We start from the raw sequence: 22,841 nt of genomic DNA, 5'->3' as shown, positions 1-22,841 counted from the left end.
CCTTGCAGCCTGCTACACTCTTTTGCCTTCAGCCCCGGTCCTCTGGGCTCCCTGCCTCGCTGCCCTGCTCATGTGGGCTCGCTCCTTGCTGCCCTGCTCCTCTGGGCTCCCTGCCTTGCAGCCTGTTACACTCTTCTGCAGTCCACAACAGTCTGCCTGCACCTTGTGCCATCTGTTACTGCAGCCCTGCTTCCTTGTTTGCAGCCCCCCTGTTTCCTGGCTTCTGCTCCCTTACTCTCTGCCTTATTTGCAACCCCCTGTTCTTGATCCCTGTCCTTCTCTTCCTTGAGTCTTTGTCCTCCCCTTAGGTTATCCATTTCAGTTATACTGTTTCTGTACAGACACCCACAGCTGCTGTTCCCAGCCATGAGCATACAGCGTGGGCCCCTGTTATAGCAATCTGTGCAGAAGGCTGGAGTTTCCAAAGGTCCGTGGAACACTTTCCCATTCCTGCAAACACCCCAAGAGGGAATCCAGTTTGTTTGTACCTTTGTATTCGCTGCCCCTTTTTGTTCGCAGCTCTGTTACCTACTCTTCTTTCTTGTTGCGCTTCCTGCTGTGTGTGCTTATCTGTCACCTTACATCATCACCGCCACCCAAAACCTACCTGGGTGCCCTGTGCCACTCTTGACAGAGTGCCATCCTTGACAGTCATGGAGGAAGGTTTGAGTTACTGCAGTGCCCAGGGATGAAGCCAGCAGTGGTACTGCCAAAACAAAATAAAAGGTACGCTCCTTTAAATCGCGGTCGTGGTGGATGGGTGCCTGGATATCCAGCCTCCGAGTGCTGGGCACTGGCTATTTGACCAAGGCAGGTCCTGGAAGGCAATTGGTGAACTGGTTGGCCCCACCAGCTCAAGGGAAGAAGACTCTTGCAGGTGAAGATCTTCTCGAGTCGTTGGAGAAAAGTGGTGAGGATCTGCAGCAGGGCTTCACTGGTGGTTCAGTCATTGCAGATGTCTTCAGCTTCTCTGCTCTTCAGGTTTCTCAGGACCAGTGGCAACGTCTTGTCCTCCAGTCCTCAGAGCCCTGCTTTTATGCAGAAAAAGCCCCATTCATACAGCCTAGCTGTCACTCACACAGTGGGGTGGCTCTCCTGGCGGGAGAACCTCCCAGCCTATCAGGGCAGAGTACGACTTGGGTTGCCTAGGTAACCCTGTCCAGGCTGCCTATTCCCCCACCCACACATACTATCTACCCAGACTCAGTGGCGCCTAGAGGAGGGCTTCTGTGCAGAAGCCCGCCAAAAGGACAAACAAAGTATCCCCGACATTGGTTAAGATTTCAGAGAAAGACACGAGAAAGAAATAGTATTAAAGTTCTGGCAAAAAAAAAAACACGGGAGTAAAGTTAATAATAAAATAAACCGGCAGTATGTCAGAGGCTGTCAGTAAAAGTGGTAGCCTCGAACAATGGGAAAATCCATAGGAAAATATTTGCGGTCGAATATTTACGGTAGTAACCACTGCCACCAGCCAGAAATTTTGGAGAGAGGGACTGGACGGTACCCTCTCGAAAATGAACACCAGGGAAAAACTATTAACCCTTTCCAGTACTTCCATAGTAAAATGGGTTGTACTGGTTTTGTTCATAACTATTGACTAGTAAAGTCAAGGGGGACTTTACATGCCCTGGGAGACAGTAGTCAGTCCCAGGGTATGGAGTCTATGTTTGGGGGTCACTATGACACCCCTGTGTTACTGCACTGAGGGTGCTGTGTAACACACATGTAAAAAGATGATACCTATGAGGGTGAAAAAAAACCCATAGACCATAAGCACAAAAATAGCCTCAAACACACATCGGCAATCTGTCTAAGAGTGGGAAAAAGAGTCTCACTCTTAGCAGGAGAAAAAAATTAGCCTTAGAAGAGAATTCTCCCTAACATTCATCAGGGCCACATTCTAGGGACGTCTTTGTCCGACCAACCCCATTCTTGCTGGTCCTCTCTGCACCACCACTGGGAGTAGTGCCTGAGACATGCGTGCATAGTGGTTGAGATTGACACTCAGCTGCATGTGGGAGGTCATACCCACATCGAAGGCAAGGATTAGGTGTCGGAAGGCTCCCCCTCGCAGATGTCACATTTCTCCAAGCCCCTCTTGTCCCTTGAGGGTGTCCCACTGCACATATGTCATCAATTTGTAACGTTTGAATAGCAGAGGCCACTTTTGAAGCATGTGTATCTGCCAGCTCATGTGACCTCCCTAGTTCGAGAATCCATGCCACAGTTTGGCAGGGCTCCCTCAGTACCTGGCGTCGCAGCTTTCCTGATGCGCTGCCTTGAATGATCTGATTGCGTGTTATGCCTTCCTCATTGTCCCATGCACAGGTGGAGGAAAGGTGTCCAGTCTGCCCTAGAAAGAGTCCAATGGCTCATCGTCTTTCTGTTGGCATTGCTCCTAGTGCAGATTAGCGAGGGGCATGATTTGGTGGACATCGGGCCCTGCCGCATACATGAGAGTTGACGCCCTGGCACCATCGTTGGTCTCCCCCGTTGGCCTGAAGCAGTAACCTCAGTGATGCGGGCTTAATATAAGACTCCTCACCATGGAGCATGAGTCGGCTCCACGTGGCCCAGGAGTCCTCATAACGAGCACCTCGTCGCCAGGGTTAGATGGGCCCCACAGAAGCCACAGGAGACGCTGTTGGCCGCCCGAGCCCCTGACAAGCTCTTTGGCAGGGATGCCCCGTTTATTCACACGACAGAGTTCCGTCACTCCGTTGCGTGCTCCATAAGGCACCCACACCACAGGCATGCCCCAGAGAGGTGCAAATGGTCGCTGGCATGAAGCCGCACGCCGTGGGGGACAATGACACACGAATACATGTCCTTGCTGTGTTTTCTTCGGTCTTGCAGGGGGAGTGGAGGAAAGGAAGGACCCACTATGGGGTTTGTTTGGGGGGGCGGAGGTGAGGGGAGAATAGTTCCAGTACCTTTTGTTTTACACTTCGACCACTGCATAGACGACACAATTTCGACCCCGAAATGCTCTGGGTGCAGCTCCCACAAAATGAAAGATATGAAATGAATAAAGGCCGACGTCACATTCAAGTCCGATAAGGGAAAGCCCTGCATTAATGCTACACTATACTGCAGCCCTGGACTTGCCTTCCTTCCAGCACTGCCAGGGCCCTCCGCCGGTACTACTGGTCAGCACTGCCAGGGCCCTCCCCCAGCACTGGTCAGCACTGCTGGGGGCCTCCCCCAGCACTGGTCAGCACTGCCAGGGGCCTCCCCCAGCACTGTCAGCACTGCCAGGGGCCTCCCCCAGCACTAGACAGCACTGCCAGGGGCCTTCCCCCAGCACTAGTGAGGGAGGTTTGCAGGGGGTCTTTGAAGCACTCCTGGGGCCTTTATTTGAGCAGTATTGAGGTGGCTTCCGTAACACACTGTTGAGGTTATTCCTTTCAGCACACTTGGGGGACCTGACTGTGCACGCCTCTTTCATTGAGTCCCTTGTCTAATACTTTCGTCCACAGTAGATGTCTAGGGGCCGATTCATGGAACAAATGTGCACTGAAAATCTTGGCGCAAGCTGGCGCAAGCATGAAAAAGCAAGCACACGCGTGTGATTCATGGAGGGGCCTGCGCGTGTTATCCCCGGGATATGCGCCAAATCCATGCGTGGCACACACGGGCGCACATGTCATTGCAACATCCCGAACGCCGTGCGCGACACGCACATGGAAAGCGCACAACGTCAGCGCACACACCAAAAAGGGGGCGGGACACGGGGCGTAACATGAGGAATGGGGAACAACGCGTGAAAAAGAAGGCCTAACTGGGGAAGTACTGCAGGGAAATACACAGAATGCCCACACGCACGCAAACAACACGTATTCATGGAATCGAATATGGGAAACCCGCGCACGATAAAAGACACACACAGGTGTCAACACGTCCGCCACACAAAGGCAGGCGGAAGCGTCCCCGCGCGCTGTATAAATGTGCGCACAAACAACAAACACGTATATACAGCTACACTGAATGCCTCATTTGGCGCAGCACTGATCGTGGGACACCGCAGGAGGAGGAGAATAGCCAGGCCCTGCATTTTTTTCCCTGGACTAGCCTTTTTGGGATGCCTGAAGACCAGGTCTGTGGCAGGTATAGGTTTCCAACTCGTATCATCCTAGACCTGGTCAGGGAGTGGGAAGATGACTTTACATCCCCCACCCTGTGCTCCTAAGCATTGAACCCCTTGGAGAAGGTGCACAATGTCCTGCATTTTTTGGCCACTGGGTCATTTCAGGTGACAACTGCTATAGTGGGGGGGTCTCACAGGCCAAGCAGTCACACTGTCTACACCAGGTGTTGGCAATTATGACTGCGCGCCCCTCAGTCCGCAAGCACAGATACATGCCCAGAACAGCCGCAGAAAGGCAGGCCGTGGTCCAGGACTTTTGCAGGGTGGCACACTTCCCCAAAGTGCTTGGTGCCATAGATTGCACCCATGTGACCCTACGTCCACTTAGGGCCAATGAGCACATCTATCGAAACCGCAAGCACTGGCATTCCATCAACATGCAGGTCGTATGCGGATCCAAGGGAATCATCACCTCTGTCTATGCAAACTACCCTGGCTCCACCCATGACAGTTTCATATACAGAATGTCCTCCCTGAGCCGGGCCCTGGAAGCTGGGCAGCATGGCGACACATGGCTCCTAGGTGAGTACACATGCCTGTGCACATGCATGCATGTCACACACAGACAAATACACAAACCCAACTAATCACAACCATTATCACCTCCCCAGGGGACAGTGCCTACCCTCTGAGCAACCACATGATGACGCCAATCCGGAAACCCACCACACCACCCCAGGTACGATACAACGCGGCCCATATTGCAACCAGGGGCATAGTGGAGCGCACATTCGGAGTGCTCCAGTCACGCTTCCGCTCCCTTGACCGCTCTGGTGGGCAACTACTATATGCACCCCCAGAAGTGTGCAGGATCATTGTGGAAGCATGTGTCCTGCACAATGTTGCAACACAGCGGGGCGTACCGGTGGACATGGTGGTGCCCCCACAGCCCCAACCACAGTCACAGGCGCTGCCCATGGGAGGGGAAAGTGCACGTGGCGAGGCAGCCCGGACCCAGCTTGTGGCCACATTTTTCACCTAAACTCCCACCCCTGTGGAGTGCACACAGGCCTGGCACATACCAGGTTACAATTGATGATGACAAAGAGACAGTCAACTGTCACAACCTTAGCACCCTGAGAATGTTGCCATGGAAGTGCTACATTGTGTGCATCCCTAGCTACTTAAACATAACCAATCCTGTGTGACCAAAAGGAACACATGCAAGGTGTGTATCACCCCCCCCCTATCACAACAGGCCATGACAATCCCCAATATGTCACCCAAACCCTCCCAACCCACATCACCCTTGTCTGACACACCATGACATGGCATGCAATAGCAAAAGCCCAACATATGACCAATAAGATACGAAGTGACATGTGATACATGGAAAGTGGCCCGAGACAATGACGCCTGACATGGAATCAGATGAAATGACTGACCAACAACCTCCCACACATACCAAGTCATACACAAATGCTTTCCACCAGTCGTAGCATGAACGCAACACTGAATGCCTGTTCACATGCACATTGGGCAAGGCAAAACTGCTACTCCCGAACCCGTGTGCTGTGTGTGTCTCCTGCAACACACTGCTCAGCACACAGCACAGTGAGCAGCCATTGTGTTGGGGATACACCTTGAGCATCACATGAAAAGGACAAGCAACAAAAATAACCTATTGACGCATGTACACGATCCCCAAATGGTAATAGATCATGCGCTGCAGGGACACAGCATGCCAGAGAAGCCAATCTGTGTGCACCTGTGACCATGGAAGGGTGGTTTTACGTGTGGTGGAGTATTGTGCAACTGTGTGTGCCAGTAGGGACATGCACTCAATATATGCATGTGAAATCAAGCGACCCACACTGTCCTGTACACATCACATGTGAACATTGCCCATGTGTACATCCCAGCATGTCAAACCGCAACAATCCACTGACACCTGAAATGTAAACACAACACAGGAACAGCCATTGAACAGCAGAACACATCATGTACATAGTACCCCACAATGACAATGTCAGAGTGCACAAACACTGTAGCCCAAGCGAACTGTCCAACAACAAAAGGCCCTCCCTCATTTACACATCACCATGACCTTCTGAACAACTGTATCTGGGGTGTGTAGCCTTCTTCCTTCAAGTCTACCTGGCTACAGGATCACCCTTGGTTTCCATGTTCCAGCTTGCATGTAAATAGGGTCCAGCCCCCTCAGAGGCCACCTTCACTGGTAAAAATACCAAATCGCAGAGAACTCCAAGGAGCCAAACCCCCAAACCAGGGAAAAAGCCTGTAGGCACCAAAGAACCCTAGAAGAGTATCCAGTAGATGTCTTGAAGTAGCAGAAAATGTCCAAGCACATGTACAAGCACAATGATAGAACACCAAGGTAGCACAGCACAACAATGGGCCAACATGATGGGTACCATTTCCTGTACATAATATACAATGAGGATGCAACAACTGATGTGTAGTGTCACAGCTCCGGTGTCCAGGCACAGGAGTGGCACGAACCAACCACCCCCTCCGTGGTCTGGCCGCCTGCAAGATCAAACTTACACAGGCCTCGAGACCCCGGCGGGGAAGGAGGGTCAGGGATCTGTTGCATGGACAGGCATTGGTATTCAGCATAACCGGAAAGAGGGGCAGGAGAGGGGAGTTGTATTGGCAAGGGAAAGTAGGCAAAATACAAAATACAACTATTGACAATCACACATACTCAATCAGAGAAACCATGTCCTTCATGCACATTGTACCAAATGAGTCAAATGCAAGCCAAAGAGAGACTTATCTCTGGGGTGAGTGCTGGCCTCCTGCCTGCGCACTCGCAGGTCCGGTAACAGGAGCAGGGCAATGCTGCAAAGAGAGCGTTACACACACACACACAACACCATTCATGCCCCAAAGTAAGTGACTTCTCCACAAAGAAACACTCTTGTCTGCTGCTATGTACGTATACGTTAGCTTGCCCCCATGATGGTTCATACACTGTCAATGCAGTAAGGCAGGCGCACGTGGGCGTGCGAGAAATGGAAGACCAATGCGTCAAGAATCACACATGATACAATGGTCCCTGGGTGAGCTGCTAGACGCGTATAGCGAGGTGCAACTTCAGTACAAGTCGTGTTCTGGCAGCCGCGGATTTCAATGGGTAGTGCACATGGCAATTTGCAAATGCAAATGATATGCACTGCACACGAGTCTGTGCCTTGCTGGGTGTCCCTGTGCGCTGTATCAGTTTCTGGATAGGAACGCTACTGCGCTAATAACTCAGCTTCAATGGAGCAGGGTGGACTCGAGGACATGTTCGGCCCCTGCATGTGCCCCTGACAACTTGTAAAGCTACTTGGCATTTGGCCCTAAATGCATCTTAGCTGTACTGTGCGCTTCTACAACAATGCCTAGCCAAGCTACCCAGCACTGGTGCTACTTAGCATGCATGTGCAAGTGGCCTGGTGGAAGGTTGGCTGCGGTGTGGCCCCTTGTGCTGTTCACCTTGCTTGGAGCTTCTGGAAACACGTCTGCTTCTGTCCGACGTCTTAGCACAAGCCCTGTGCTTCTGCTTGCGCACACATGCTCACGTCTGCACCACGGAACGTACCCAGGTTTCAGTAGTACTTGGCCCTATGTCTGCTGGCAAAGGTAGTCTGGAGGCTCATTTTCCTCCAGAAAGGGCATAAAAGATATTAATAAGGCTGGAAAGTTCCCTGTGTGTGTGTCTTCATGCTGGTTGTCACTGGGCCAGGTTAGAGACCTACATCCGAACTCCTCCCACCATCAGTGTGACTTTGACAGGAAAAGGGTACAGGCTACTGTCTACAGCATGAAGTGCATCAAGCACATATACAGGCAAGAAAAGAACATACATCACAATCCACATCAATTAATGGAGATATCAATCATGTACTCACCCAAATTGATTACAGACATGGTGTGGATAAAACACACTCAATCCCCACTAGGGGTGTTAGCACAAGTAGTACAGCAGCGGACAGGCCACAGATATGACGAAAGTCCAAAGCCCTTGTGTAAATGTTTGTTACACTGAACCATCCTTGCGAGCCCATGGATAAGGGAAGCAGGAGTGGCCTATGTGAGTCAGGACGCCAAGCTGCAAACACATACACGAGACAAGCTTTAAGGGCCCAGCTGGAACAGACAGTGGATGCTTTCAAAAGCCACCAAGCACCACACCGTCACATGAATGCACAATAGACAAGCAATTTTAAACTATGTTAACTAATTAAACTAAGTATAAAAAACCTATATTACCTAATTAAACTATCAAAAACCATATCAACTAACTAAACTAAAAATAAAAATGAAAAATGGCCACATACGACCCGGGGGGGGGGAGAGGCATGCAGGAGGGGGGAGGTACAGGGTGCACCTCAACACCCACATGCGATGATGTTGAGACAAAAAAAAAACCTTCATGGGCTCAACGCGTGCACAGCCCGACCTGTGTGGGAGATATCTTGTCGTCCGAGTCACCCTCTCGCTGAAAAGGTTGACGTGGCACAGTACCCTGACCATGCCTAGGTGCAGCTTGCCCCTCATCAGCAGCAAGTCTGCGGGACGGGTAAGCCTGGTTCTGTGCGGCGATGACACGTATGTCAGCATGTAGAACCTTGCGTGGTATGCATGCCTCCTCTTGCAAGGTAGCACGTGTAAAACAGAGTTCTTCCTGCGTGGCCTTGCCGGACAACTGGTACACCTCCCGGCAAGCATGTAGCTCAGTGAGATGGTATTCTCTAGCTGCTCCAACCTCTCCTCTGACCGCGTCCTCTGGGACATCATGAGCACAGCCAGAGTAGATTTGAGGTATTCAAAGTTAACCCTCATGGCCTCCATGTGTGCCTCTGCGTGAGCAGCAATTGCTTGATGCAAAGACACCATTTCAGCCCGGCGTGCCCTGTCTGAGGCCACCATGTCCAGCCTGAGCAAGCGGGCCGTGGACTGTGCCACCCGCGGCTGGAGTTCCACCTGCCTAGCACGGGGGAGCACGGATTGGGCCACACGTTCCATGCTCACAGCGATGTTATCAATTGCTGCCCCCTGGTGTTCTGAATTGGCAACCATGGTTTGCTCCCCCTCAGTATACCCTAGTGGCGCGTGGCCACCGCGTTGCTGGGCTTGACACCTGCAGGGCCCAAGGACCCACCGTCTTTGTTGGGTTGGCACCGCCCGCGGCTGCAGGACTACATTCCTCCATCGACATGATGCACCAGGCACATCAGCAACTGGTGTGGAGGGTGACCGTGCATCCCAATCCACCACAGGCGGAGGTCCCACCACCGTCTGGCCCCTCAGTGCAGGTGTCGCGGACAGAGGAGCGTCCACATCAGATTCACTCACCCCTGACAAATGGACCCAATGCACATCCAACTCGACATTGTCGTCAAAGTGATCATCCGGGCTAGACTCATTGCCAGCCATAGACAAGATGGTCTGTGTGCCTCTGCGTGAGCAGCAATTGCTTGACGTAAAGACACTATTTCAGCCTGGTGTGCCTTGTCTGAGGCCGCCATGTCCAGCCTGAGCGAGCGGGCTGTGGACTGTGCCACCCGCTGCTGGAGTTCCACCTGCCTAGCAGGGGGGAGCACGGATTGGGCCGCGCGTTTCATGCTCACATCGATGTTATCAATTTCTGCCCCCTGGTGTTCTGAATTGGCAACCATGGCTTGCTCCCACTCAGTATACCCCAGTGGCGCGTGGCCATTGCGTTGCTGGGCTTGACACCTACGGGGCCCAAGGACCCACTGTCCTTGTTGGGTTGGCACCACCCGCGGCTGCAGGAATACATTCCTCCATCGACGTGATGCACCAGGCACATCAGCAACTGGTGTGGAGGGTGACCCTGCATCCCGATCCACCACAGGCAGAGGTCCCACCTTCGTCTGGCCCCTCAGTGCAGGTGTCGCGGACAGAGGAGCGTCCACATCAGAATCACTCACCCCTGACAAATGGACCCAATGCACATCCAACTCAACATTGTCGTCAAAGTGATCATCCGGGCTAGACTCATTGCCAACCATAGACAAGATGGTCTGTAACACATGTGGGTTCTCGTGGTCTACCACCCCACGACCCCCACTTGTGCCTGGTTGCTGGTGTGATAGCAACCCTGTGTCTGGCATGACAACACCATCCTCTGGCTCCATTGCATCATCATCTGAAAAGTGGAGAAAAAATAACATTAGTACACATGTCAGAAGCAGATAACACACACACACACATAGGCCCTCATTACGACCCAGGTGGTAAGTTACCGCCTGGGTCGTACCCTTACCAACATGGCGTAAACTACGTTTACGCCATGGTGGTTGGCAGATTTACCGCCCCATTCCAAGGTGAGTGGGGCGGTAAATCCCCATTTCCCATTTTACCCTTCCCCATTCCCATTTTCGCCCCATAGGGCATAATGGGAATGGGGAAAGGCGATAATTACGGCACCGTAAATTACGGTGCTGTAATTATCGCCAAGGTCCCTTTGCGGCATGGATTTTAACGGCTGCAAAAAAGCAGCCGTTAAAAGCCATCCCACAAAGGGAACCTTGTAATCAGGCGTTAAGGGTCGGCGCCGTTTACGGCGCCGTAAACCCCTTAACGCCTGAGTCAGAATGAGGGCCATAGACATCACATAGACAGCCAACACGTGAAGCAGACATGTCACACACAAATGAGAACCTGGCATGCATGCGAGGTCACTTTGACATTGCATCAGTGAGTAGGCATGTAGAACGGTGTAACACGGCTCATAAGTGGGTTGATGCAGTGCAGAACATGTGTATGTTACCCACTATCTACATGAACTAGTACATTATGATGTGTATCAAAAAACGTGAAGGCAGTGTAAGGGCAAGTGCAGGCGTCACGTGCAATGTGCATGCAATGGGTTGCATGGCTACAAGCAACCCCCCCCCCAAGTGAAAATGCAGGGAGGCATTGCATGGCAGCGAAAGGGTGACCAGAGAACTGTGTATTGGCAGACAGTGTTGACTAGCATCAATTGCATCATCTGAGTCAACTGACAACACAGCAGATGATAATGGGACAGTAAGCAGGACACATGACGAGCCCTCAGTAGTACACCCATGTGTGCAGAAGCCACTACACCAGTTGAACATAGTCAGGGGGCCTGAAACAGGGGGAGGCGTGTGCCCCACACAGACTGTGACACCCTAAACATGTGCGTTATGCAGGACTGAGCCAGAGTGGGCATGGAATGGATGATCAAATGCCATTAAATGTATGTCATCCTGGACATGTACTACAATGATCATCCTGCCAAGGACACATAGGAGCATGCATGGAATGCACATGGAGCATGAATGGGCACTCATGTCCTTGCGGAGCATCTGCCATCTGCACAGTCCAAGTGAGACACCCTGCATCAAGTACTAAGGATGTACCCCACTGTATGTGTCTGGCAGGTTGGCTGGTGGTAGTTTGCATGTACACAGGAGCCTTGAACAGGCCAGGGCAGTACACCAACATGATGCACACCAGTGCCATGGTGAAATTGGGGGACAGGGGGGTAGAGGGGCAAGGGAGCATGCCTACGTGGAGTACCCGCATGAAGGCAGAACAAACATGCACGTCAATCATGCGATGACATAGTCCCAGTGCTGAGAGGAAAGACACCCCAGGCTACATGCAGAAGGGCCAGTGAGCTGGAACATGGACGGGAGGTGCAGCCGGGTGACTAGCATGTGAGAAGAGTGCAAGTGTGGCCATGAGGACAGTCCCCGTCTGCTCTACATGTCCACTATCAGTGAAGCATTGCATGACTAGCACATCAGAACCATGTACACATGACATGTAGTGACAGTCAAGCACAACACATCACACAAGCAAACCACACATGGCTGCGACAAACATGCAACAACACTCACTGGACTGGGCATCAAAGTCCAGCATCTCTCCCACTCCTTTGACCATTCCTGGTGGTATGAACCCTGCAATGACTGACTCGTGCGGAGTGAGGTCTTCCTCCTCAGGTGGTGGCCCACTGCCAGTCACCAGAGTCATGTTGTAATTAGAGGCACGCTTTGCCTTAGTGCTGCGTTTGAGGTCATCCCAGCGCTTTTTGCACTCTTGAGCTGTGCGCACCTCATGGCCGAATGCACTCACCTGATTAGCAACTTGCTTCCAGTGGGACATACGATGGGCAGCCGTAGTTTGACAATTCGGCCCCACTAGCATATAACAGTTTTGGTCCTGCACGTAGTCCACATGGAAGTCCAGTTCCTGCACGCAGAAAGGCTTCTTTCTCGACATGCTGGAGGCCGTAGCTGTGTCTGGGGTCCCAGACTTTACTGCAGGTGCAACCTTCCTCCTCTTGGACGGTGGTCCGAACCCTGGCTGGCAAATGCCGCCCTGATCAGTATGGGCAGTGGCGCCGGTGGATTGAACCGAGGGAGTGGCAGGTGGAACAGGGACAGAAGCCCTGACTTGTGTCAGTGGCTGCTGGGTGCCCTGGAGTGGGCCCTGCGCTTCAACATCCGCTGTGCCAGGGTCATTGACCGGGACTGTCCTGGATGGTAGACTCACAACCGGGGTGGTGTCGGCTGCATCTGCCCATGCACTTGCCAACACCCGGCTGGTCAGGGCAGCAGATGACATTACTGCCCCAGGGACACGTGCCTCGGTCAGGGCAGCCCTGCGTGCACCTATGGTGTGCCTCCTGACCTCCTGGAAATCTTCCATGGACTCTTCAGGTGCCAATGCAGCCTGCGCTGGCAGACCCTGAGCCTGGGTGGTGGTGTCCACAGCGGCACCTGCGGCTACCACTACCCTTGGGCCTGTGGCAGTCGATGAAATGGACTGCTGGGTCACGTGGGCGCCAGTGCCAGTTCAAGAACTGCATCTCCCAAAGCCGCAGGGGGTGGTGGCATGACTGCACCAACACGTGGCACAACATTGTGCCAAACTGGTGCACCCCTGTCTCTTCCCTCTCTGCAGCCACCCTGGACACCCTGGAGTCCCCCTACTCCCTGGTCACCCCGGCCACGTCCCTGACCGCACCCACCACGTGGAGCACACCCAGCTGAGGCGCCCCTCACCTTTCGTGGCCTCCCAGCCATGGCACAGATGTAGTAGTGCTGGCACAGATGGGGTAGTGTCAATGGGAGGTGTACACGACAATTGTCCTGGGCAATTGGGGTGAAGTGGGTGGGATACAAGATGTTAACAGAACCCCTGCACCTGCAAGGCTGTATGTGACCCCGGTGATAAGGTGAAGGGTCACGCAACGCTCAGGCGCCCCAAAACTGCAGTAAAACCGTGCACGCAACCCCCGGTAGCCCACGTGTGTGAAATTAACCTCCCACAGTACACGGTGGCACCCAGGGACACGAAAAACACATACGTGTGGGACAAGCATGCTACTATGACCTCGAAAACGGGTACACGATACACAGGGGCACCCGCAGTGGGAAAAATAGCGTGCGCGACTCACCGTCAGACTAGCGTGATAATGAAAAACACGCGTAGCCAATACCCCACTAAAAGAAGAGATACGTCCTTGATCCGCTGTGAAGTTGTGATGGCATGCGAAACAACACAAAGTAGCAACACACACATTGGTCTCCACAAAAGGCACGTACAGCGAACTGCTGGCCCCGCTCACCTTTAACCCGTGCTGAGGGAAACACCTGCGCGTGTCACTTCACATATGCGCTAAGGGTCTTTCCTCGAATTACACGCAGTAACACGCGTATGTGACTTTTTTTGCCCGTGCTGAGAGAAACACCCATGCGTATCACGTCACATACGTGCTTACGCGCTAAGGGCCTTTCCTCGAATTATACGCTGACGTGCAGCTTTTTCATGTGCCAAATCACTCTGTATCAAGCTGGCCACGCAACAACACATGGAAGACCACGCCCCTGCCCAGAAGGCCATTTTCCTGCCCCACAGAGCTCCGAGCACGCTCCCACCGGCCATCTGCTGCTGTCTGCCTTCCTGCTGGCCACGTGCCCTGCTATTTGGTGCCTGCACATCAGCCATCTGCAGGGGTCCAGGTGCTGTGACCGCCCCTGCTGGAACAGAAGACTCCCGACTGGTATTCCATCGCTCCACAGCCCAGCCCCAGGACCCAGTTGCCCACCCACACCTGCCTCGGGGGTTGCCATGTCCGACACAACACCATCTGGCACCATTGGCAACCCCCCAGTAGAGAGGCAGAGGGCTGCCAGCTTCAGTGCCAATGAAGTTGGCATCCTGGTGGAGCAAGTCCTGGGGCATTATGATGAACTGTTTGGATGTGCACGCGCTGACAATGAAGGACAGAAGAGGATCTGGAAGGACATTGTGGTTGCCATCAACGTGGAGCGGATGGCAGCCCGTGACATGCAACACATCCAGAAGCGCTGGGAGGACTTCAGGGTCCAAGACCCTCAGCAAGGCCCGGCGCCTCTTGAAGGCAGCAGATGCTATGGGGTGCTGGGTCTGCCTTGCCGACAACCAGATGAGGGTCCTGGAACATATACGCCCAGCGCTCCACCTCCAGGTCCTTGAGAGGCATACCCGTCCGGAGTCGAGCGGTAAGTGTCCATGTGTACTGATTGGACGCAGTGCATGTTGAGGTGTGCCAGGAGTGTGCAGGTTGGACATATGTCTTGGAAGGCTCATGTATGGATGTGTATGTACAGGGACATGAGCCTGCCGCATGTGAGTCCGGTCATGTGTGAGGCACATCAATGGTGTACATGTTCAAATGCATGGTGCCCAAATGCATGTGTCGGTACACACATGTTTAAAATGATGTGTATGTACTGTGGCATGGTTGTGGTGTGACACATGGGTGCTGGTTCCACCTTCATGTATGTGCACAATGTACATGTGTGTGTGTGTGTATTTGACATGTGTGCCACTGTGATACACCATGGATGCATGTGACACCGACATGTAGGAGGCGGATTGACAGATGTGACATGGATGCCAATGATTTTGCTGCGACAGGTGGTGGAGATGTACAGATGCATGTATGTCTGGTGGCGTGTGTGCATGTGTTTGGCACTCCCCGTGTTGCTTGTGACGTCAGGCTGACCTTCGGATGTTCATGCTGTTGTGTGTGCATGGGTGGTGCTGCCTACTGCATCATTCCTGTTAATTTGCACATGTGTGTGGGGTCAAATGATATGAGTGTTGGGGAGTGTGATGCCATCTGTGAAGTTTGACACTGCCACTCATGTGCAACTGTCATGCATATATCAGACCATTGTACAGTGCCCTGATGCCTGTGTTCTGTCTCTCCCTGTCTGCAGCGTCAACTGATGAAGAGGGCGGAGACGGTGCTGTGGAGCACAGCGGCAGGGATCCCACCGCCAGCCGGAGATGCAAGGCCCAGCTCCCCTCCGAGGTTGTCATCTCATTGGGGAGTGAGGAGTCTGGTGCCGTGTCCGTGGCCGCAGCTGCCGAGGGAAGGTCCAAGAGGCGGAGGTCGGAGGTGGACTCCTCGGCAGCAGAAGGGGCAGCTGAGACCCCACAGGGGCCTATGAAGGAAGATGGCACCGAGTCATCCAGGTTGGTGGAGGGTTTGGTTGAGGAGGAGGCCATGGAAGGGCCACACACGGGGTCTGGAGGGGGGATTCCACTGGTGCTAGTCGTGCAGTCCAGGGGCAGGGACAGGAGGCAGCACAGGCAGCCGTGGAGGTGCCTGTGTGTAATCCTGTCCCCGATCTCGTGACTGCATTATCCCGCACCAGCAGGGATGCCTTATTCCAGACCCGTCATCAGGGAGGGGATCTGCTAACAACAACTGGCCTTCCTCTCCCTGAGGACGTGGCAATCCGGGACCGTGTTGAGTCTGTCCTGGCTGGGGTGGCGTTGCGTCAACTTGGCATCCGGGATAACGTGCAGGGTTCTCGTGAGGACGCTGCACGTTATTTCAGATGCCTCGTTGACCGCGTCTACTGGCTAGGAGGGATCACCGGTGCTGGGTTTCTCCGTGTGCTGGACCTTTTGCCGACCCCCTTCTCAACTGCACCCCCTATGCACCAGTCGTCCTCCGTGCCATCTTCCGGGCCAAGTATCACCTGGCCACCCTGTGGAGCTGCCTCTGACCCAGTGGCCAGGCTGGTGGAGGACACAACCCTGCCACAGTTGGGAGTCGGAGGTCCAGCAGGGGTGACCACCCCAACAACTGGACCCCAGCAGGAGGAGGACGTGCAGGTATCAACAGGCAGGGCACCTGCACGGCAGCAGCAGGCTCAAGGTGGGAGCGATGATGGCTCGGGGCCCTCAACATCAGAGGGGCAGGCATCGGCCTGAGGGCAGGAGGACCCTGGATTGGGAGTGTCTTCTGTGTGGCAGCGGTTGGGCCAGCAAATAGATGCGGAGAGGCGGCGGGCGGAAGAGGCATGGCTCACTATGGTCAGGGCGGAGAACTCCATGCGCAGGGCGCTGACGCAGGCCGAGTGCCTCGAGGAAATTCGCAGGTAGTTGGAGGTGGACATGGCATTATCCCTGCGAGACCTCGGGGCCAGGGAACAGGCCCGCCTCCAGGACTTTGAACAGGAGTTCGATGATGCCCTTGCCCGGGAAATCAACAAGTGAGCCGTAGGACTTGCCCGCCGCCATTGTATATAGTTCATTCGTGTTAGGTTTCCTTTCTATTTTTCTTTCATTTGGGGCGCATGGACTATGCCCACCTTTTTGTATATAGTTATTTCTTAGGTAGGGTTTTATGTAGGTTTCCTTTGGATTGTTGGGCTCATGGACCCTGGACCTTTACATTGTATATAGTTCAGGACTGGTTTCTACTTCATTGCCTTTTTTTTCCAATGGTTTTCTTATTTTTTACCTTTGGATTTGGTTTGATGGACGAACCCTTTGGAGCCATTTTCATTTGGATTCATTTGGATTCTGCATTCATATATTTTTCATTCAATTTGGACATCCAGCCTTTTGTTTATTATATTTTTCTTGTGTGATTTTCTTTCATTCCGTTGATTTTGTATTTAATACATTTTGATTTCATACTTAATTTGTGTGGCATTCTCTCATTGGTTTCATGCATGTCACGATGTGGGTTTTCTCATCCACGTGCCCCCATTGTGTGTGTCTGACAGACATGTATTGATGTGCATACTTGTTATTTGGTATCTATCATGACATGGGGATTTCAATGTTGAGTGGATGGAATACTTGTTTGGGTGTTTGGACTGGGGTGGCGTGGGGTGGGATTTGGGTGGCCATAAGGGCCATGAGTGTGGATCTTGATGACCTGTTGGGGGGACATGAGTCGGGGCCTGCTGGCAGGTGCCTGTCACTGCTGGGTGGGTGAGTGGGTGGGGGGACATGAATCGGGGCCTGTTGGCAGGTGCCCGTTACTGCTGGGTGGGTGGGGGTGCAGGGGACATGAGTCAGGGCCTGCTGGCAGGTGCCCGTCACTGCTGAGTGGGTGGGGGTGCAGGGGGACATGATTCGGGGCCTGCTGGCAGGTGCCCGTCACTGCCGGGTGAGTGGGTGGGGGGGCATGAGTCGGGGCCTGCTGGCAGGTTCCCGTAACTGCTGGGTGGGTTAGTGGGTGGGGGGACATGAGTCGGGGCCTGCTGGCAGGTGCCCGTCACAGCTGGGTGGGTGAGTGGGTGAGGGGACATGAATCGGGGCCTGTTGGCAGGTGCCCGTTACTGCTGGGTGGGTGGGGGTGCAGGGGACATGAGTCAGAGCCTGCTGGCAGGTGCCTGTCACTGCTGGGTGGGTGGGGGTGCAGGGGGACATGAGTCGGGGGCTGCTGGCAGGTGCCCGTCACTGCTGGGTGGTTGAGTGGGTGGGGGGTCATGAGTCGGGGCCTGCTGGCAGGTGCCCGTCACTGCTGGGTGGGTGGGGGTGCAGGGGGACATGAGTCAGGGCCTGCTGACAGGTGCGCGTCACTGCTGGGTGGGTGGATGGGTGGGGGGGCATGAGTCGGGGCTCACAAGGGTGCTCACAAGTGCATGGTGCCATGTGGGCTGCCTGCAGGGCATGATGAGGGTTGTAGGGTAGTCCCCTGTGGTGTGGGCGGCCTGCAGGGCTTGGGGAGGGGGGAAATCGCACTCCCGGGTGGGCCCACGATGGCAAATCGCGTGTGAAACACCCCGCTTACCCCCAAATACACGTACCCCACTCGCACAGGCCATATCGCGTGTGAAACTCCCCGCGTACCCCCCAAATACACGTACCCCGCTCGCACAGGCCCTATCGCGTGTGAAACTCCATGCGTACCCCCCAAATACAAGTACTCTGCTCGCACAGGCCCTATCGCAGGTGAAACTCCATGCGTACCTCCCAAATACACATACCCCTCGCACAGGCCCTATCACGTGTGAAACTCCCCGCGTATCCCCAAATACACGTACCCCGCTCGCACAGGCCCTATCACGTGTGAAACTCCACGCGTATCCCCTAAATACGCGTACCCCACTCGCACAGGCCCTATCGCGTGTGAAACTCCACGCGTACCTCCCAAATACACGTACCCCGCTCGCACAGGCCATATCATGTGTGAAACTCCCCGCGTACCCCCCAAATACACGTACCCCGCTCGCACAGGGCCTATCGCGTGTGAGACTCCCTGCGTACCCCCATATGCACGTGTCCCGCTCGCACAGGGCCTATCGCATGTGAAACTTCCCGCGCACCCCCGAAATTCGAGCAGACTGCGGGCCTCATTACGACTCAGGCGGTAAGGGTTTTACGACGGCGTAAACAGCGCCGACCCTTACCGCCTGAGTACGAGGTCCCTTAGCGCCATGGCGGATTTAACACCTGCTTTTAGCAGGTGTTAAAATCCATGGCGCTAAGGGACCATGGAGTTAATTACGCCACCGTAATTTACGGTGGCGTAATTAACACCTTCCCCACTCCCATTATGCCCTATGGGGCAAAAATGGGAATGGGGAAGGGTAAATGGGGATTGGGGACTTACCGCCCCGCCAAGGTCGGAATGGGGCGGTAAGTCCGCCAACCACCATGGCGTAAACGTAGTTTACGCCATGGTGGTAAAGTCACGGCCCAGGCGGTAACTTACCGCCTGGGTCGTAATGAGGCCCTGCCCATCCACCCTCCCCATGCCCCACAGGCAGCCCATCCACCCTGGCCATGCCCCACAGGCAGCCCACACCACAGGGGGGACTTTTTCCATGCAATTTACCTGGCGCGAGTGGGGTATGTGTATTCGGAGGGGTGCGCGGGGAGTTTTACACGCGTTTTCATTAGGCGCGAGAGGGGTACGTGTATTCTGAGGGGTGCGCGGGTAGTTTTACACGCGATTTCGCTAGCGCGAGAGGGGTACGTGTATTCTGAGGGGTGCGCGGGCAGTTTTATATGTGTTGTCGTGGTTGGGGGGCTGCATGCTGGTCCAATTGCCTAGCGCCATGTACTGGATTTGTGTGATGTTTATGGCGCACGGGGCGGGGTTGGGGGCGTAACTGGCATGGCTGCAGGGTCGCTGAGCCACTCTGCACCACGGCTGGTTATGGATGTTAAAATCCATGAATACGCTGTGCGCTGAAATGGGTTTTGGCGCACAGCGGCTGGCGCAGACTGCCGCACGTGCTCACTGTGCACCAGCCGCGTGCGCCACTTGTGCACCGATTTCTATGAATTACCCCCCAATCTTTTCTTATTTCATCAAAGAGAAGCATTGGCAAAGTCAACGATTTAGGTATTTTTAATCAGACAGGATCCCCAGGGCAGGACTGGGCTATAGGGAACTCTGCAGATTTCTTGATTGGCTTCTAGGCCCTCGCAGGTCAGGACTGGCCTATAGGGAACTCTGCCGATATCCTGGTGGGCGTCTGCACCCTGGGCAGGGTAGGACTGGCCTATAGGGAACTCTGCAGATATCCTGGTGGGCGTCTGCACCCTGGGCAGGGCAGTACTGGCCTATAGAGAACTCTCCAGATTTCCTGGTGGGACTCTGCAGCCTGGGCAGGGCTGGCCTATAGGGAACTCTGGAGATTTCCTGGTGGGCCTCTGCAGCCTGGGCAGGGCAGGGCTGGCCTATATGGTACTCTGAGGATTTCCTGGTGGGCCTCTGCACCCTGGGCAGGGCAGGGTAGGACTTGTCTATAGGGAACTCTGAACATTTCCTGGTAGGCCTCTGCACCCTTGCTTCTTGTATGTGATTTTTCGAAACGTTCTTCACCACTCGTCATTCACTGAGAGGGCGGGGGGGGGGACTTCACCACTCGTCATCCACTGGTAGGGGGTTTGTAATCCTGACCTGTATCCTAGCCCCCTCTTTCCTCACTGAGGAAAAGCACAGGTTCCCTGTCCGCACACTGAGAGTTGTCTCAGGGATGTTTGCTCTTCTCCCACCCCATAAAACCAGGCTCGGACTGGCCTATAACCACATAAAACCAGGCTCGGACAGGCCCATAAGACCAGGATTGGATTGGCCTATAGGACAATAGGGCAATGCACGAACCAAAAACACAAAATGCTGGTGTGGGCCACCTTTTTGGCCAATGTGGGCCAGTTTGATGAGTTACTTTTTACTATGCGAGTAATCGTTTTCACAAGCGTTGCTGAATAAATCCTCTTTAAAATGTACAATTTGCATCAGATTTTATCCAAAACCTCCCCCTTGGGTACTACTCAAACAGTGTCGCAAAAGGAAGGAATTGCATTTTGCAACTGTGGGGCGCTTTTTCAATGGTACCTGAGACAATTTTATGCCCTAGGCCGACCCTGCATAAGACTGAGGTTTTGTCCAGTTTTCCTGGGTTGTGGCAGTGGGACCCTGTCCTATTTTCCATCACTGGGGAGGTGACCTGTTTCTCTCTTCCCATCCTGTGTGTGGGGGGGTCTAATCCTGTCTGGGAAACAGCACCCACCTATGGGAGCCAATAGTGGCCATTGCCTTTTGCATTCTGAGAGTGTAGGCTGCTTTTTTTTTGCTGTGCTGGGGAGGGCCTGGTTCTGGGCCTGGCTCCGTTTGCACACGGGATGAGGGCTGGTCCTGCTCCTCTTTTGCTGTGCCCTAGGGCTGAGGGTCATGTTCCCTCTTCCGCACTCTGGGGGTGAATCCTGCTTCTCTATTGCTTCACTGGCAGAGGGGCCTGGTTCTGGGCCTGGTTCCGTTTTGCAGCAGTTTGAGAGTAGTTCTAGAACTGCACTTCACTCTCTGGTAAGTGACGCCTGGTTTTCTATCCAGGCAATCAGAGAGATCAAAGATCATTCTGTGAGTACATTGGCAGACCCCCCATTCCCCACAGGGATACTCACCGGTCCAGTACACAGGTTTCCTGCTATGCCCACCATGGATAGGTGGCAAGGTTCGTGACTCCTGGGCGATGAATGTGTCCCATTGCACCGTTTCAGGACCACCCAGGCTCCGGGCCCTGTGCAAGCAGCTCTCCAGGTACCCAAGGGGGTCTTCAGGCCGGTGATACATAAGGCCTGTAAGCATGCTCTGAGAGACAGAGAGAGAGAGAGAGAGAGAGAGAGAGAGAATAGGTCAGGGGAAAAGGTCAGCAAGAGGAAACACAGGAATCTGATGCATGCAGGAGGGACACAGGAATCAGTGTCTGCCAGAGGGATACGGGAATCTGACATCTGTGAGTGGGGTGCATGAATCTGATGCGTGCAGGAGGGACACAGGAATCAGTGTCTGCCAGAGGGATACGGGATTCTGACATCTGTGAGTGGGGTGCATGAATCTGATGCGTGCAGGAGGGGTACAGGAATCAGTGTCTGCTAGAGGTATACGGGAATATGACGTCTGTGAGTGGGGTGCATGAATCTGATGCATGCAGGAGGAATACAGGAATCAGTGTCTGCTAGTGGGATACGGAATCTGACGTCTTTGAGTGGGGTGCATGAATCTGATGCGTGCAGGAGGGACACAGGAATCAGTGTCTGCCAGAGGGATACAGGAATCTGACGTCTGTGAGTGGGGTGCATGAATCTGATGCGTGCAGGAGGGACACAGGAATCAGTGTCTGCCAGAGGGATACAGGAATCTGACGTCTGTTTGTGGGGTGCATAAATCTGATGCGTGTAGGAGGGACACAGGAAACGGGCGCTTCAAAGTGGGACACGGGAATCTCATGCTTACACAAGGATACGGTAATCTTACGCTTGAAAGTGGATGCAGGAATGTGATTCTTGCAAAAGAGACACAGGATCTACTGACTGTAATGCACATTTGATGACGACAAAAGGTAAACAGGAATCTGATGTTTACAAGAGTGACACAGGAATCTGATGAGTGCAAGGGGGACACAGGATTCTGATGAGCGCAAGGGGGACACAGGATTCTGATGAGTGCAAGGGCGACACAAGAATGTGAGGCTTGCAAGAGGGACACAAGAACCGGTTGCAAGAAGGATTCAGGAATCTGATGACTGCAAGAGGGTCAGACAACGTGGGTGCTTGCAGGAGGGACAAAGGCAATCTTTGCTTTCGAGAAGGATACAGAAATATGATGCTTCATAGAGTGTGGGGTGAAAAGACAGCCCCAGAGTGACAGTGCTGGAGAGGCCATGTAGGCCCCTAGTGTGAGAGTGAAGCTGGCTAATGTGGTGTCCCATTGAAATATAAAAGCCAGCACAAAACAGTGATTTCCGACATAAGGCCTAGTGAAATGGAAAGAAGTGGGCCTAGCCAACTCCACAAAAATGGACAGGAGCGCAAGTGAAGGGGAATCTACATGAGAGCTTAAACTGCTGGATATGCCCAATGAATGGGAAATAACACGTGGTGCTACAGATGCTGACTTTGTATAAACTGGGAAAAGGCAATTTTT

The 22,841-nt window shown here is 53.6% G+C and overlaps 1 protein-coding gene across 2 annotated transcripts in view; it reads right to left on the bottom strand.

The window, feature by feature from the left end:
* The window catches only part of AK1 (adenylate kinase 1), a 1,026,690-nt gene that overhangs the window by 853,432 nt on the left and 150,417 nt on the right, over positions 1-22,841 (bottom strand). For both annotated transcript variants that reach the window (XM_069609116.1, XM_069609117.1), the window contains exon 2: positions 21,320-21,506. In XM_069609116.1, the coding sequence (XP_069465217.1) occupies positions 21,320-21,506 (187 nt within the window). The remainder of the gene's footprint in view (positions 1-21,319; positions 21,507-22,841) is intronic.

The sequence above is a fragment of the Ambystoma mexicanum genome, chromosome 8 (genome assembly GCF_040938575.1).
Source record: "Ambystoma mexicanum isolate Mex_15411 chromosome 8, UKY_AmexF1_1, whole genome shotgun sequence".
Lineage (NCBI taxonomy): Eukaryota > Metazoa > Chordata > Amphibia > Caudata > Ambystomatidae > Ambystoma > Ambystoma mexicanum.
This window is presented reverse-complemented; position numbering and strand designations above follow the sequence as displayed.